Source organism: Thalassophryne amazonica, chromosome 14 (assembly GCF_902500255.1).
Source record: "Thalassophryne amazonica chromosome 14, fThaAma1.1, whole genome shotgun sequence".
NCBI lineage: Eukaryota > Metazoa > Chordata > Actinopteri > Batrachoidiformes > Batrachoididae > Thalassophryne > Thalassophryne amazonica.
This window is the reverse complement of record NC_047116.1, coordinates 94,558,461-94,574,791: the sequence shown is the minus strand read 5'-3', so window position 1 is coordinate 94,574,791 and position 16,331 is coordinate 94,558,461. Positions and strand designations below refer to the sequence as shown.

Sequence of the window (16,331 nt, the reverse complement as noted above, 5' to 3'; positions counted from 1 at the left end):
AGCTGAATACGCAGTCGTTTTTATTCAATTACTTAAAGAAATGCTGCAAACTGACTGAGTCCAGTTGTCCTTTGGATGACTTGATAATTGCACAGGATGATATTAAACGTGTCAGTATGTGGACACCTTAGAAGAAGAACCAGTGATCCAAGCAGGTTCTATTCCTGCTTTGATTTGCCTTTTAGTTAGTAGGATTATCTAAATAATGAAATAGATTTTCAAATAATTAAATTGATTTTGAAATGTTTTTGGAAACTATTGGTTTTCATAACTGGAAGGGCTGATGAAATTTTGGTAATGGTCTTGGATTTCTGCCCAGAAGGAAGCAGCAGATAAATCATTTTATGTCATTTTTCTCAGACTTAAATAAATAGATAAATAAAGAATTGGAAGGAATGTACACCCCATGTGCACAATTGAAATTTACTCTGGTTAGTGATCCACATCTGGTAGCTCGATGTGCCCTGGCAGTGTTATGTGCACTCCTATGTGTGCTGCTTTAGTTTATCCATGGTACATCATTTATACTCAAGATGTGCAGTTGGTTTAATGATTATACACATAAAACCAAGTATTTAAAAATGTATATTTTTGGGGGGAAACAGGACTCACAGGACATTAGCTTTTTGAATAGTATGAGAACCTTATCTAAAAGGTATTTTTGTAAATATTGTCATTTATCAACTATGTTGTCCTCCAGTCTGTTGACTACTAAACCACTCAGCAAACATCATTCTATTGCGCTGAAAACACTTCAGCCCAATTATACTCGATCGCGGTGTACTAAGTTAAGGTAACTGCAAAGTTGGAAAATGGGAAGAAACACTAGTTGGGTCTATGCATAAGATATGAATAGGGTGTGGAAAAAGACATCTGCTTGGACGCCTGATGGTCACTGCTGTCTTAAACCTGAAATAAGATGCAGCAAATACTTGGCTTTGTTCACTGATGCTCTTAAGTAGAAAAACCTCATCTAGGAAGCATATTTTATACAAGTTCACAAAGGTAGTCAATGAATTCGGTACTGAAATGTGAACACAGGAAGATCAATGGAAACATGACTTGCTAGTTACAGCACCATATGGTGGTGCCACAATATTGCCAGAAACAGATTGCAGACCATCACTCGCATTCATGTATGGTTAATGTAGCTTTTGTCTCAAAATGTAAGGGTAACATAACTACAGGTGAACACAGTCCCTTGTGATTTGTTTGTTGCTGAATATGCAGAAATGTCTCCTCATGGCATAAAATTATATCATCATTCAAGTCTGGACCCCAGAGAATTGTTTAAGCAATTTATAGAGAATCCTCAAAACATAATTTACCTAAAACATAGTCATAGTGTGAATAGCCCCCTTATAAAAAAATAAATTAATAATACTAATAATTTGTTTGAAATAGTTCAAGCAAATATTTCAAGCACATTAACCGATATTCTTAGACAAGCGTAAACCCTCTTACAGTATATATTTTGAGTCAGGGTTTGTCTTTATAAATCAATCTGCATCCCAAATTGCAAGTGCATGGAAAATCACACACACATAAACTACACTGGATAATGAAAATGTTCCTTCCTGAATACTTTTGGTTGTATTTTATGAGTTCTGGGATGTTGATGACTGATGATTGTAGACATAACCTTTCCCATCTCATTAAGTCTACCAGCATATGATCCATAAAGAAAGTTGTTCTGATCATGCATTCATGCATGCTTAGTCAGGTTGGATGCTGTCAGACAGACTACAAAAGATGCTCCCATTTACAGATATTGTTCAGATGCATAACTGAGTGTCAGTCCGTCCACTGCCAAGAGAACAGCACACTAGACCATCTGCAGACTCCATGCAGTGGTGAGCCCACATGGAGAAGACACCGTGTTCTTTCTTTGGGCTGAGCCCGACAGAGTCCCGTGGTCGTAGACCTGGCCACCAGGTGCTCGCCTGCCAGCTCCCCCCTCCAGGCCTAACACCAGAAAGAGGCTCCAGTATCCCTGTGGGTGGCAAGGTGGCTCCATCCCTACTTGTGTCCACCTTACAGGGTCATAAAAATCACTCTGTCTCCTCACCTGCGACCAATTTGCCCATGGTGGCCCTACCAGGCGCTAATGCTCCAGACAACATAGTGCCCAGGATCACTGGAGCACCCAAAGCCCTCCACCACAATAAGGTGATGATGCAGGGATCTTTAAAAAGGAGGACCAGAGAGTGTGTTCCAGTTACAGAGGGATTACACTTCTCAGCCTTCCTGGGAAAGTCTATGCCAGGGTACTAGAGAGGAGACTTAGACCATTAGCTGAACCTCAATTCCAGGAGGAGCAATGCGGGTTCGGTCCTGATCTTGGAGCAGTGGACCAGCTCTTTACCTTCACAAAGATATTGGAGGGGTCTTGGGAATATGACCAACTAGTCTACATGTGTTTTGTGTTCATGGAAAAAGCGTATGACCGGGTTCATTGGGGTATCCTGTTGGGGGTGCTGCAGGAGTGTGGGATATCGGATGCGCTGCAACATGCGATCCGGTCTCTATATGACCAAAGTAGGAGCTGGGTCTGCATTCCTGGCGTAACATCAGACCTGTTTTGGGTGGGAGTTGGAATCTGCCAAGGCTGCCCCTTGTCATCAGTCCTGGCTTTGTAATGTGCATGGACGGGATTTCAGGGTGGAGTCAGGGACCGAAGAGTGTCCAGTTTGGTGACCACAGAGTTACAGCTCTGCTTTTTGCAGATGATGTGATTCTGTTGGCTTCATCAGGCTGTGACCTGATTCTGTTTGTGAAGTGTGATTCAGCTCCATGAATAACGACCAACGATCACACACTGGTTGCTATTCACACTCCCATCCAGTAGATGACAGTGTTCTATGCATTTTGATGGGGGGATTGGATTTCACTGATGCTGTAAAAGAGGTCCGTTGTGATAGGAGCATTTCAGTGCAAAAAGTAATTTTTCTGTAGGTAATTTTGGCCACCGTCTTGGATTTTCAAGTGGCCAATTGACCAAATTTGTTAAGTACTATCTTGGGAATCGTCATACCACATTTGGTGCTTGTACCAGCATTTGCACGATGTAAAATTTCTGTTATCTGCTCCACTATGACTCCATCTGGACAGGACACCAGTTTGATGCAGGTTCCTTCCCAAACCAAGACTGCGACCCATAAACAGCTGGGTGGACTGAGACACTGCAGACCAAATGGCTCGTCCAAGGACACAGACAGGCCGTGTGGCCGGGAATCACACCCAGGTCTAAAAAATGGCACACCAGCCCCTTTTCCCACTGAGCTACCTGCTGTACGTGCTGATCTACATTAATACAGGAGATCTGAAATTATTTTTGTGTTCACATTAACATGGTCTCCTTGGATGAAGAATCAACGGGCCTGTCACAATTTATTTTCCTTTCTGTTTCATTACTCCATTTTCTTTTATTTGTCCCGTCAACAGTTGTGTGGCGCTCTGAATCCCAGCATGCACCTGGTGAGCGTCAGGGTTCACAGAGTCCTTTAATAAGCAATGAAGATACATTATGGGGAACTTATGTCAGAAAGGTTGACATCTCTGTGGAAAAGCTTTAATCACAAATAAAGTTAATTAAATCCCCGTGTTTGTAACTGTGCAGGTACGAGGAAAAGGCAAAAAAACACATGGAGACCCACGACCACCGAACCAAAGTGGTCTCTGCCGAAGAGCCACAGAAGAAGCAAAGTGCAAACACTACAAGGACCAATCTGATGGGCCAAAAACGCAAGGCCCCGCTCTCCAACCAGCAGCTGCTAGATGAGCTCTTCTCTGCACAGCCCCCCAAAAAGATGAGGACCCCTTCATCTAAATCCTCACAGCCCCTCCTCTGCAGCATGGCTGCCCTTCGGCTGCGGCTTCAGCGGCTGTCGCAGCAGAACGGCTCAGTGCCGCGGGGCCCCCGTCTTGTAAACCGACTGGCCTCTCAGAGCGCCTGGGTCATTTTATGTGGTCAAAAGCTCATGTTGTTAAATCCATTTCGGGTGGAGGAAGCCTTGCTGTTTAAGAGACTTCTGGAGAACAATATACTTCCAGCAGTGTGCCTGCAGAACCCGATACCGTTAACAGATGGGTAACGTATCACTCGTCTCTCATCTGTGTGTACAGTTCTGAAATGTATCTTGATCTGACTGAGCTGACCAAGACGCAGTTAAACATGATTGTTTCTCATTCTTTAAGGACTCTAGGGGGAGCTGAGTATACTCAGGCTTTGTGCACCATGGAGAAGCAGTCTCCTGAGCTGGACGGAGGTACCATCTTCTCTGATCCCAGACTTGTGGCAAATGGGTTTAAAATCAGATTCACTCCAGGTAAATTAATGAGAAGTCCAATTTTTGACAACAACCCCTTATTATAAAGTCGTCCAAAGAGCTTGGGATTGGTTGAGCCTTTGCTTGCCCATTAAAATGTTAACGTGTGGCAGCTTCCATAGTTCCATGAAGACAATAATCTTCATTTACATAATAACCAAACTTCTCCATAAATAATGATGTAGTCAAACACAATATCTTCATAATCTGTTATATTTATCATCATGCTCTTGGGAAGCTTTGACAATTTACACACCATTTTTTTTATTTGAATCCACCCAAATAGTTGGTGGTTACTTTTCCATGTTGCATGAAGATCGATTCACTGGTTTCAATTCTACTGACAATCAAATGTATAACTGAAAACACATCCACCATACCTAGAAGACATACAGTAGTGTTCAGAATAATCGTAGTGCTATGTGACTAAAAAGATTAATCCAGGTTTTGAGTATATTTCGGATTGTTACATGGAAACAAGGTACCAGTAGATTCAGTAGATTCTCACAAATCCAACAAGACCAAGCATTCATGATATGCACACTCTTAAGGCTATGAAATTGGGCTATTAGTAAAAAAAAAGTAGAAAAGGGGGTGTTCACAATAATAGTAGCATCTGCTGTTGACGCTACAAACTCAAAACGATTATGTTCAAACTGCTTTTTTAGCAATCCTGTGAATCACTAAACTAGTATTTAGTTGTATAACCACAGTTTTTCATGATTTCTTCACATCTGCGAGGCATTAATTTTGTTGGTTTGGAACCAAGATTTTGCTGGTTTACTAGTGTGCTTGGGGTCATTGTCTTGTTGAAACACCCATTTCAAGGGCATGTCCTCTTCAGCATAAGGCAACATGACCTCTTCAAGTATTTTGACATCTCCAGACTGATCCATGATACCTGGTATGCGATATATAGGCCCAACACCATAGTAGGAGAAACATGTCCATATCATGATGCTTGCACCACCATGCTTCACTGTCTTCACTGTGAACTGTGGCTTGAATTCAGAGTTTGGGGGTCGTCTCACAAACTGTCTGCGGCCCTTGAACCCAAAAAGAACAATTTTACTCATCAGTCCACAAAATATTCCTCTATTTCTCTTTAGGCCAGTTGATGTGTTCTTTGGCATTTTCCTCAGGCTTTCAGAGAGAAAAGCATGTTCAACAGGTGCTGGCTTCATCCTTACATAGTGGACACCTGATTCACACCTGTTTGTTCCACAAAATTGACAAACTCACTGACTGAATGCCACACTACTATTATTGTGAACACCCCCTTTTCTGCTTTTTGTTTTTTTACTAACAGCCCAATTTCATAGCCTTAAGAGTGTGCATATCATGAATGCTTGGTCTTGTTGGATTTGTGAGAATCTACTGAATCTACTGGTACCTTGTTTCCCATGTAACAATAAGAAATATACTCAAAACCTGGATTAATCTTTTTAGTCACATAGCACTACTATTATTCTGAACACTACTGTAATTAACCAACCAGCTGCTACAAACAGACTGATAAATATACATCAGAGCAGTTTAAGTATGTAGACCGCTATGAATGAATTAAACAGCCAGTGGTACAAACAACCAGAATAACTAGTTAACAGTTAAACTTGTTTTTGCCCATTATCTTCATTACTTTTTCTTCTTTGTTGCATTTGTGACATTATTGCTTTGTCTGCTTGCAAAGGTTATGCAAGGTCATCTGAATGCTGGATGTTTTTGTTGCTGAAATAGCCCAGCTTTACCTCAGTTGACACTGGCACTGTGCCGGACAGTGTGGTCTCACAGTGGGTTTGTACCCCAGTGTGCAGGTGATGAGAATGGTTGCCCTTTAGGAAATTCTAGGAATTTTCATTTGGAACTGCCAGCCTCAGTGGGTGTGCATGGGACTTAAGGTTGTGCTGTCCAAGGTGGCGTCGATGCAGAATTTCACAGGACTTTGTAAAGCTGTTGAAAGTAGCTGTATGTACTATAAATTTTCCCCAAATTTTTGGCAAAGCTGTTGTTGTGTGGGCCGCTGAAGAGGAGGTACTGCTGGCCCACCACCACCAGATGGCGCCCTGCTTGGAGTGCGGGCTCCAAGCATGAGAGGGCGTTGGAGCCGCTGGAGGTGACAGCTGTCATCTATCAACACCAGCTGTCACCCATCACCACCACTATAAAGACCGGACTGCAACTCCACCTCCTCGCCGAGAAATCTTCTACCATACAGGTAATTTTCTCTGCTAAACTGAAAACACTGACTAATAGTCTGAACTTCTTTGCAGCCGTTTTCCTGTGGAGTTGCCTTATCTGTGGGATTGGCGTTTGGTGTGATCAGCGACGGCTTCGCTTCACACTCCAACCAGATAAGTGGTTAGACAGGAGCTGCACGAGTGTGTGATTGGAGGTGGAGGTTCTCCCTCCTTACTGAACACAGACTGTGGGATTACTCAGTGTGCGAACTCACACTCATCCAGAACTGTTTCTGTTTTCTACCAGCAGTACCGGGTCTGACTGCTGAAGACAGCGGCCACCTGGGGTGCAGGGCTTGGCGGCTCCGGTGTTCTTCAGGTCCGTTGGTGGTGAGGCTTGTGTGGGTTCCGGCTTTTCTCTCACCGGACGTCTCCTATCTTCGAGCCTGCCACACGTCACCTTTTTGTCGGATTGATATAACACATATTTGTATCTGTCTGTATTACGTTGTGCACCTTCACAACATTAAATTGTTACTTTTTGGCTATTCCATTGTCCCTTCATTAACGCCCCCTGTTGTGGGTCCGTGTCACGACACTTCCCCAACAGGATTTCTCGGCCAGCGTCATGGATCCCAAGGGGCGTCAACTCGAGCCTGAACGGCCAATGGAAGAGCAAGGTGCACAGGCACCAGCAGGAGGCGTGTTAGGGGAGCTGCAGCAAATACTGACCGCTTTCACTGCTCGGGTGGATCTGGTCACCGAGCAGAATGTTATCCTCAATCGGAGGATGGAGGCTCTCACCGCCAGGGTGGAGGCGCGCGATCAAGGCGCTGCTGCAGCACCTCCTCCTGCTGGTCCTTTGTCAGACACAAACGTTCCACTGGTCGTTCAACGACCCCCCCACCATTCCCTGAAGCATACATAAGCCCTCCGGAGCTGTACGGAGGTTGTGTTGAGACGTGCGCGGACTTCCTGATGCAGTGCTCGCTCGTCTTTGCACAGCGTCCCGTCATGTACGCGTCAGATGCTAGCCGGGTGGCTTATGTCATCAATTTGCTTCGAGGAGAGGCACGCGCCTGGGCTGTGGCGCTCTGGGAGCAGAACTCACAGCTCCTAACGTCATACGCTGGGTTTGTAAGGGAGTTCAAACAGGTTTTTGATCATCCCAACAGAGGCGAGACCGCTTCGAGCGTGCTACTGTCAATGCGACAGGGCCGCCGGAGTGCAGTCGAGTATGCAGTCGACTTCCGCATCGCGGCTGCAAGGTCCGGCTGGAATACCGTTGCACTCCGCGCCGCCTTCATAAACGGGCTGTCTCCGGTCCTGAAGGAGCACCTGCTGGCTAAGGAGGAACCGCGGGATTTTGATGGGCTTGTCGACCTGGTTATACGCTTAGACAACCGGTTAGAGGAACACCGTCGGGAGCAGGGCGGGGGGCGTGACCGGGCACGGGCCGTCCCTCTTCCTTCTGGGTCCGAAAGGGTGCCGTCGTCCCCACGCTCCACAGCCAGAGGGCCCCGTGTGGCTACAGCTCCCCCTGCTGACGAAGCTATGGACACGAGCAGGGCCAAAATGAAATCAAAGGACAGACAAGGGAAGCAGGCCCGCGGGGAGTGTTTTTTCTGTGGGTCTAAAAGTCACATACAGAGGAACTGTCCCAAACGGTCAAACTACAACGTCCGTCCTTAGAAACTGGGCTAAGGGTGGGCCATAACACGCACGCGGGGGAACCCCGAAAATCAGCAAGAATCCCAGTCACAATCCTTTGTGAGGATTTAACCCTTCACGCCCCAGCACTTATAGACACAGGGTCAGAAGGGAATCTGTTGGACAGCAGATGGGCAAAGGAAGTAGGGCTCCCTCTGGTGGCTCTGCCTTCCCCTGTGAAGGTACGAGCACTAGATGGCACTCTTCTTCCATTAATCACACACCAGACACAGCCAGTGACTTTGGTGGTGTCTGGGAATCACAGGGAGGAGATAGTGTTTTTTGTAACACCTTCTACCTCCCGAGTGATTTTGGGTTTTCCGTGGGTGTTGAAACACAATCCCCGGATTGATTGGCCGTCTGGGGTTGTGACACAGTGGAGCGAAACCTGCCACCGGGAGTGTTTAGGATCCTCGGTTCCACCCGGTGAGATAGCTAAGGAGGAGGTCAAAGTCCCGCCCAATCTGACGGCGGTGCCATGTGAGTACCACGATCTTGCTGACGTCTTCAGCAAAGATCTGGCACTCGCCCTTCCCCCGCACCGACCGTACGATTGTGCCATCGATTTGATTCCGGGCGCTGAGTACCCGTCCAGCAGGCTGTACAACCTCTCACGTCCGGAACGCGAATCAATGGAGACCTACATCCGGGACTCGTTAGCTGCCGGGTTGATCCGGAACTCCACCTCCCCGATGGGTGCTGGTTTCTTTTTTGTGGGTAAAAAGGATGGCGGACTCCGTCCATGCATCGATTACAGAGGGCTGAACGACATTACGGTTCGCAACCGATACCCGTTAACTCTGTTGGATTCGGTGTTCACGTCCCTGCATGGAGCCCAAGTATTCACCAAACTCGATCTTAGGAATGCGTACCACCTGGTTCAGATCCGGAAGGGAGACGAGTGGAAGACGGCATTTAACACCCCCTTAGGTCACTTTGAGTACCTGGTCATGCCGTTCGGCCTCACAAACGCCCCTGCGACGTTCCAAGCTTTGGTTAATGACGTCTTGCGGGACTTCCTGCACCGGTTTGTCTTCGTGTATCTAGACGACATCCTCATCTTTTCTCCGGACCCTGAGACTCATGTCAAGCATGTACGTCAGGTCCTACAGCGGTTGTTGGAGAACCGGCTGTTTGTGAAGGGCGAGAAGTGCGAGTTCCACCGCACTTCTTTGTCCTTCCTGGGGTTCATAATCTCCTCCAACTCCGTCGCCCCTGATCCGGCCAAGGTTGCGGCGGTGAGAGACTGGCCCCACCCAACAAGCCGTAGGAAACTGCAACAGTTCCTCGGCTTTGCAAATTTCTACAGGAGGTTCATTAAGGGCTACAGTCAGGTAGTTAGCCCCCTGACAGCCCTGACCTCCACTAAAGTCCCCTTCACCTGGTCGGATCGGTGCGAAGCCGCGTTTAGGGAGTTGAAACGCCGGTTCTCGACTGCGCCAGTTCTGGTGCAGCCCGATCCTACTCGCCAGTTCACAATGGGAGTGGATGCCTCTGACTCAGGGATAGGAGCCGTGCTGTCCCAGAGCGGGGAGTCCGATAAGGTCCTCCACCCTTGTGCCTATTTTTCCCGCAGGTTGACCCCGGCTGAGAGGAATTATGACGTCGGCAATCGGGAACTCTTGGCGGTGAAAGAGGCTCTTGAAGAGTGGAGACACCTGTTGGAGGGAGCGACGGTGCCCTTCACGGTTTTCACGGACCATCGGAACCTGGAGTACATCCGGACTGCCAAGCGGTTGAACCCCAGGCAAGCCCGCTGGTCACTGTTCTTCGGGCGCTTTGACTTCCAGATTACGTACCGCCCTGGGACCAAGAACCAACGGTCGGATGCACTGTCCCGGGTGCATGAAGAGGAAGCCAGGGCCGAGCTGTCAGACCCCCCAGAAACCATCATCCCCGAGTCCACTGTCGTGGCCACCCTCACCTGGGATGTGGAGAAGACCGTCCGGGAGGCCCTGGCACGGAACCCGGACCCGGGGACCGGCCCGAAGAACAAGCTGTACGTCCCACCAGAGGCCAGAGCTGCAGTTTTGGACTTCTGCCATGGGACCAAACTCTCCTGTCATCCTGGAGTGCGCAGGACCATGGCGGTAGTCCAGCAGCGCTTCTGGTGGGCGTCTATGGAAGCCGACGTCCGGGACTACGTCCAGGCCTGCACCACCTGCGCCAGGGTTAAGGCGGACCACAAGAGGACCTCAGGACTCCTCCGACGCCTACCGGTGCCTCATCGCCCCTGGTCCCACATCGGCCTGGACTTTGTCACGGGCCTCCCGCCGTCCCAGGGCCACACCACCATCTTGACGATAGTGGACCGGTTCTCCAAGGCGGCCCTCCGAAGCTCCCTACGGCCCAGGAGACAGCAGACTTCCTGTTCCACCACGTCGTGCGTCTGCATGGGATACCAGCGGACATCGTCTCAGACCGTGGCCCTCAGTTCTCCTCTCAGGTCTGGAGGAGTTTTTGCAAGGAACTGGGGGCCACCGTGAGTCTCTCGTCCGGGTATCACCCCCAGACGAACGGACAGGCAGAGCGGGCCAACCAGGAGTTGGAGCAGGCCCTCCGTTGCGTTACCTCCGCGCACCCGACGGCCTGGAGCACCCATCTGGCTTGGATCGAGTACGCCCACAACAGCCAAGTGTCATCTGCCACCGACCTCTCCCCGTTCGAGGTGTGTTTGGGGTGCCAGCCCCCATTGTTCCCGCTTGTGGAGGGTGAGGTCGGTGTGCCCTCGGTCCAGGCCCACCTCAGGAGGTGCCGCCGGGTGTGGCGGACCGCCCGTTCTGCCCTGTTGAAGGCCCGGATGAGGGCCAAGGCCCATGCAGACCGCCGGCGTTCCCCGGCCCCTGCATACCAGCCTGGGCAGGAGGTATGGTTATCGACAAAGGACATCCCCCTTCAAGTGGAATCACGGAAACTGAAAGACAGATATATCGGACCCTTTCCCATCACCAAGGTCCTCAGCCCGGCTGCAGTGAAGCTACGGCTGCCAGCTTCACTGCGGATCCATCCTGTTTTCCACGTGTCCCGGATCAAACCATACCACACCTCACCGCTCTGCACCCCTGGACCTGCACCGCCTCCTGCCCGGATCATCGACGGGGAGCCGGCGTGGACCGTGCGTTGGCTTCTGGACGTCCGTAGCAAGGGTCGGGGCTTCCAGTATCTGGTGGACTGGGAGGGGTATGGTCCAGAGGAACGCTCCTGGGTGAAAAGGAGCTTCATCCTGGACCCGGCCCTCCTGGCCGACTTCTACGCCCGGCACCCGGATAAACCTGGTCGAAAAATTTATCTGGCTTTCAGTGAAAATTTTATGGGCTTCACAGAGAATAAGGACTTTAACTACAGGTATAAGGACCCCTTTAAGGACGGTCGGTGCGCCGCGCTGCGAGCTGCGACGATGCGGCACAAACCACTGGATCATTTCTAAGCTGATGGCTCTGTGGATACGAGACCATCGTGTGCTCTTTCTCTGGTTATCACAAGACCCGGACATCAGCCATTTTCCGGCAGATTTCACTTTTAACAAGAGATTTTGTCACGGAAAGCCGCGCGGAGGCTTCGCACGTCACGACCGATTCACTGATGAAGCGAGACAAAGGAACACCTCCGTTTCGGAGTGTTAGAGGACAAGTTGGGACATGTCTATCTCAGCTTTCAGTGCTTACCAGTCGAGTGAGTATAAAAGAACTTGTGGAGAGCTGGACATTTATTGTGTATAAATGCTGGGGTGATCATGCTTTCGCGGTAGCTGGCCCCAGACTGTGGAATGAGCTACCTCTTGAGTTACGTACTATTCCTGACCTAGCACTTTTTAAATCTAAGTTAAATACTTATTTATTTAAACAAGTTTTTAACACTTAGTGGGGAGGTGGCATGTTCTGTTATTTTTATGTTCTTTTTTATGTGTTGTTTTAAAATTTTATTCTATATGTGTTTTATTTTTGTGAATTTGTGTTTTTAATGTTAAGCACTTTGGACACCAGTTGTTGCTGTAAGGTGCTTTATAAATAAATGTTGATTGATTGATTGATGTTGACTATTACAACTAGTTGTCCCATCGCTACTCCATTCATCTGGATCCTCTAGCATAAGATACCGTGTAGACTGCTGAACCAGAACAACATCAGATATGGCAGGTATCTCAATCAGATACAAGTCTTGAGCAGGGTTTAAGAAAGTTATTGCCTTTGAATAAAGCAGGTCTCCCATTGCCGATTTCCACCACCTGATTGTTTACTTTAGTGCCTCAGGAACTAGCTGGATACTCAATCAGGGCAAACTATAATGTGTAATCTGTGTTAATAGTGGTGTTGCAGAATATTTTTGAAAACGATCCCAAAACAAAAAAATTGGGATGTTTTGACACATTGTGATCGACAAAAGTGAATTATCGGAGCTAATCTGTGATGAGCGGTAATATGCTTCTTTTGCTTGAATTTCCAGACAGCATTGATTTTTATTTCAGTTGTATATCTTGAATAAAATTGGTTTTGCTTGAAGATGTGCATTTCAGCTTAGACTGTGTGCATAGACTGCACACAGTACCGTTGTGTGCATGCCCAGTAGCTCCCGTGTCATTGCGCTTGTAATTGGCGCTAACCTGGTGTATATATGTTAATGCAACTTCTGTTGTGGACAATTGGGGCCCAAGTACCACATTTTTTTGTAATTTGTTCATTTTCTGTCATTTATCCGGGTCCATGTTACAGTGGCAACAGACGAAGTAACTCATCCCTTACTTCCCTGTCCTCAGCCAAGTCCTGTAACTCTTTGTCATGGGAACCCAAGGCGTTCTCAAATCATCTGAGACATATAATCCCTCCAGCGTGTCCTGGGTCTTCCTCAGGGTCTCCTCCCAGTTGGACGTGCCTGGAAGACCTCCTAAGGGAGACAACCAGGGGGCGACCTCACCAGGTGCCCCAACCACCTCAACTGGCTCCTTTTGATGCGAAGAAGCAGCGACTCTACTCAGAGTCCTTCCCGCATAGTTGAGTTTCTCGCCCTGTCCAGGAGTGTAAGTCTGGTGGCAGTCATCTCATTTCCGCTGCTTGTATCTGTGACTATATTCTTGATAAAAGGCTGTTTTGTTTATTTGGGAATTTTTGGAATGTGGGCAGCAATTGGGGCTTTAAAATCATCAGTAAGAGACTAGACGTCTCTACTGAATGAAGTTTCATGTACTGTAAATCTGAAATGTTGCATAATTAAAGACTGACTGATGATTTATAACTTTGAAGAATGTAGTTCTGTTTTGGGGGGATATTTCCTTTAACGTTGCCTTGTTTCAAGTACACCACGGTGGGGCACAGACAAAAGGATGAAACTGGTGTCAGCGTTCAATTCTTTATGGACTGTATGTACGGGTATAATATATAATATGTAACCATTTCTGCAGATTTTAATTTTTTTACACGCCTGAATTCTTTTGACATCCAAAGTAATATATCAGAAAAATGAATTGTGCATGATTTGCAGTATTTCCTAATGAAACGAAGAGCTATCATTCTTCCAGCTGTCAAGACAACTTCCTTCCAGTCCTCTGGGGCTTGTATTAGTCATTTAACACTCCATTTGGCCTTTCGTTTGTTTGACTTGGTCATCACTCCGGCTGTAAACTGCAGTATTTATTTATTATTCTTTCCTGGAGATAGTAATAGTGTCTGGAGTATATTAATCCTTGTTTTCTGCATGTTTTGGCCAGGCCTCACCTCAGCCGAGACACATCTGGAAGTGACAGCAATGGCAGACTGCGTGCCGTACTTTGGCGTGGCGGACCTGAGGGAGGTTCTAACTGCTGTCGTGCACAGAAAGGCCAAGACTGTGCACGAGTGCCGGCCACTCAAAGTCACCAACTATCTTCAAGTGAGGAATTTGAAGTTACAAATCAAATCTGAAATGACAGAACATAATTTTGTGTGATTTATTAATTACTTGGACTTTGACTGTTCCCTCGTAGGGTGAAGCAGTCAGGCTGGCTCGCCAGCTGCCTACGAATTTATCCAGAAAAGACGTGGAAGAAATCCTTCTACGGATGGAACAACAGCTCGGCCAGAGCAGCCAGAACTGCACTCACGGTCGGCCGTTTCTTCATCATTTATCCGATGTCCCACGTACAGAGCTGGAAGCCAAGGCCCTGCTCGTACCCTTGGACTCGTAAATAAGTAGACACATCTTTGACAAGTCGCAGTCACTCTGTGTAAACAGCACTCACTCTGGAGGTGATTATCCTCCAACTCCATGACCTGAATTATTTTTCATTTTGCTCTCATTCTCAAACACAATATTTCTTGTGCTTTTCTACCTGTCAAAATTAAATTGAACATTTAAATTTGTGATGTGAGCTTCAGATTGTTTATTTTTATATAAACACGTCATAAACTGATAAAGTGCAGTCGGGGGAAAAAAATGGCTTTTTCAGGCACATATTCTAGAGTTTCTATGGACGTGGTGGATGTCGTGGGTTGGGGGGAAAAACCTTTTAATCACATCATACATTAAATTTCGCCTTTTCAGGTGAGATATGGCTGAAATTCAGATATTAAGGTTCTTGTTGGAAAAAGTCTTACTTGAGCTGTTGGTTCTGCTGTTTGGTTACAGCACAGCGAAGGCTACGATACGTACATGAACACTCACTCACTCACCTTCAACCACTTACTCCAGTTAAGAGTCGCTGGGGGCTGGAGCCTATACCAGCAGTCATAGAGCGTGAGGCGGGTTCACTCTGGACAGGACGCCAGTCTGTCACAGGGTCACAAACAGACAAACAAACACATTCACACCCACACGCACACCTACGGACACTTTAAAGTTTCCAGTCCACTTAACCCACGTGTCTTTGGATGTGGGAGGAAGTCGGAGGACCCGCAAACTCCACACAGAAAGGCCAAAGGTGAGAATAGAACCCATGACCTTCTCGCTGTGAGTGCTAACAGTGCTAACCACTAAGCCACTGTGCTGCCACGTATATGAGCATTTTTGTCAAAATATGTAAAAAATATAAGTTTTTGTCAGTTTTGGGATTAAAGATAGATAAATGAGACAGTGACCAGTAGTGTCTCCTGTGAAGGTGCACGTAAAAGAAAGCAATTCTGATCCAATGTTTTTAAATGGAAATAACTGGGCTACACACACACACACACACACACACACACACACACATACATTTGTCAGTTACATGGAAAACAAACAGAATCCTCAATCCAGAGGGTGACCAGTTTGTTAATTCAGGTATTTTACCACAAAAGTTTTACCACCACTGATGTGCAACTCAGAAAAAGTTGGGACAGTTTGCACTGATATTGTCTGCAATGAGCATTGTTCTTACGTGTGTGTGTGTGTGTGTGTGTATATATATATATATATATATATATATATATATAAAATGGTTAAAGGGGCAGGTGTTTATAAGCTTTTGCTTCTGCCTTCACCCTTTCAGCTGCACAAAACTGTGAAATGAAATTGTTTGAGTTTTTTGTTTTACAAGATTTTTTTTTTTTTGTTAAGTATGTGTGCCAAATAAAATTAATTCATTCATTCAAAAACGGAAGTCTCACTGCAGGGGGTCTTGAGTTGCGTTTTCTGTACCGTTTTCTGATCTGGGGTTGTATTGTACATTTATGGCAGAGTGAATTCACAGATCTCTAGTTTTATTTGTTTGTTTAGGTTGTATTGATTATTTTTGGGTTGTGGTTTTTTTTTCTTTATTTTAATTCATGTATTTACATATTTATTTTGCTTTGCATAGTTTTACTTTTTTTTATTTATTTATGGATGAACAACAATCTGCACAGTGACATCTCTCTCTCCTCACTTGATTTCTTTCCAAAACTGAGAGTATCTGACGACACCTAAGTGTCATTGTGGCACTCATGGAACGAGTATTCGGTGGCCAGAGGGCGGCAGCGTGCCAGCTATTACCCATAATTCTTTTCCCCCAATTAGTAGCAGCTGCTCAGCTTTAAGTATTGACAGTTGGATACAATCCATGACTGCGTTACATTAAGAGATTAGCATTTTAAATTCAGATGCAAAATTGATCAAATCCTTGACAATGATACCTCCAGGAATTCAAGGTCAGAAAAGGTCAGTTGTTCGCCGTTTGCAGATTCTCTTCTGA

The 16,331-nt window shown here is 46.7% G+C and overlaps 1 protein-coding gene across 1 annotated transcript in view; it reads left to right on the top strand.

Moving 5' to 3' along the window:
• The window catches only part of pms1 (PMS1 homolog 1, mismatch repair system component), a 61,449-nt gene extending 46,901 nt beyond the window's left edge, over window positions 1–14,548 (top strand). The window contains exons 15-18 of the mRNA XM_034186093.1: window positions 3,620–4,090; window positions 4,198–4,328; window positions 13,917–14,077; window positions 14,172–14,548. Of these exons, the coding sequence (XP_034041984.1) occupies window positions 3,620–4,090; window positions 4,198–4,328; window positions 13,917–14,077; window positions 14,172–14,372 (964 nt within the window). The 3' untranslated portion in view covers window positions 14,373–14,548. The remainder of the gene's footprint in view (window positions 1–3,619; window positions 4,091–4,197; window positions 4,329–13,916; window positions 14,078–14,171) is intronic.
• Window positions 14,549–16,331: the final 1,783 nt, after the last annotated feature.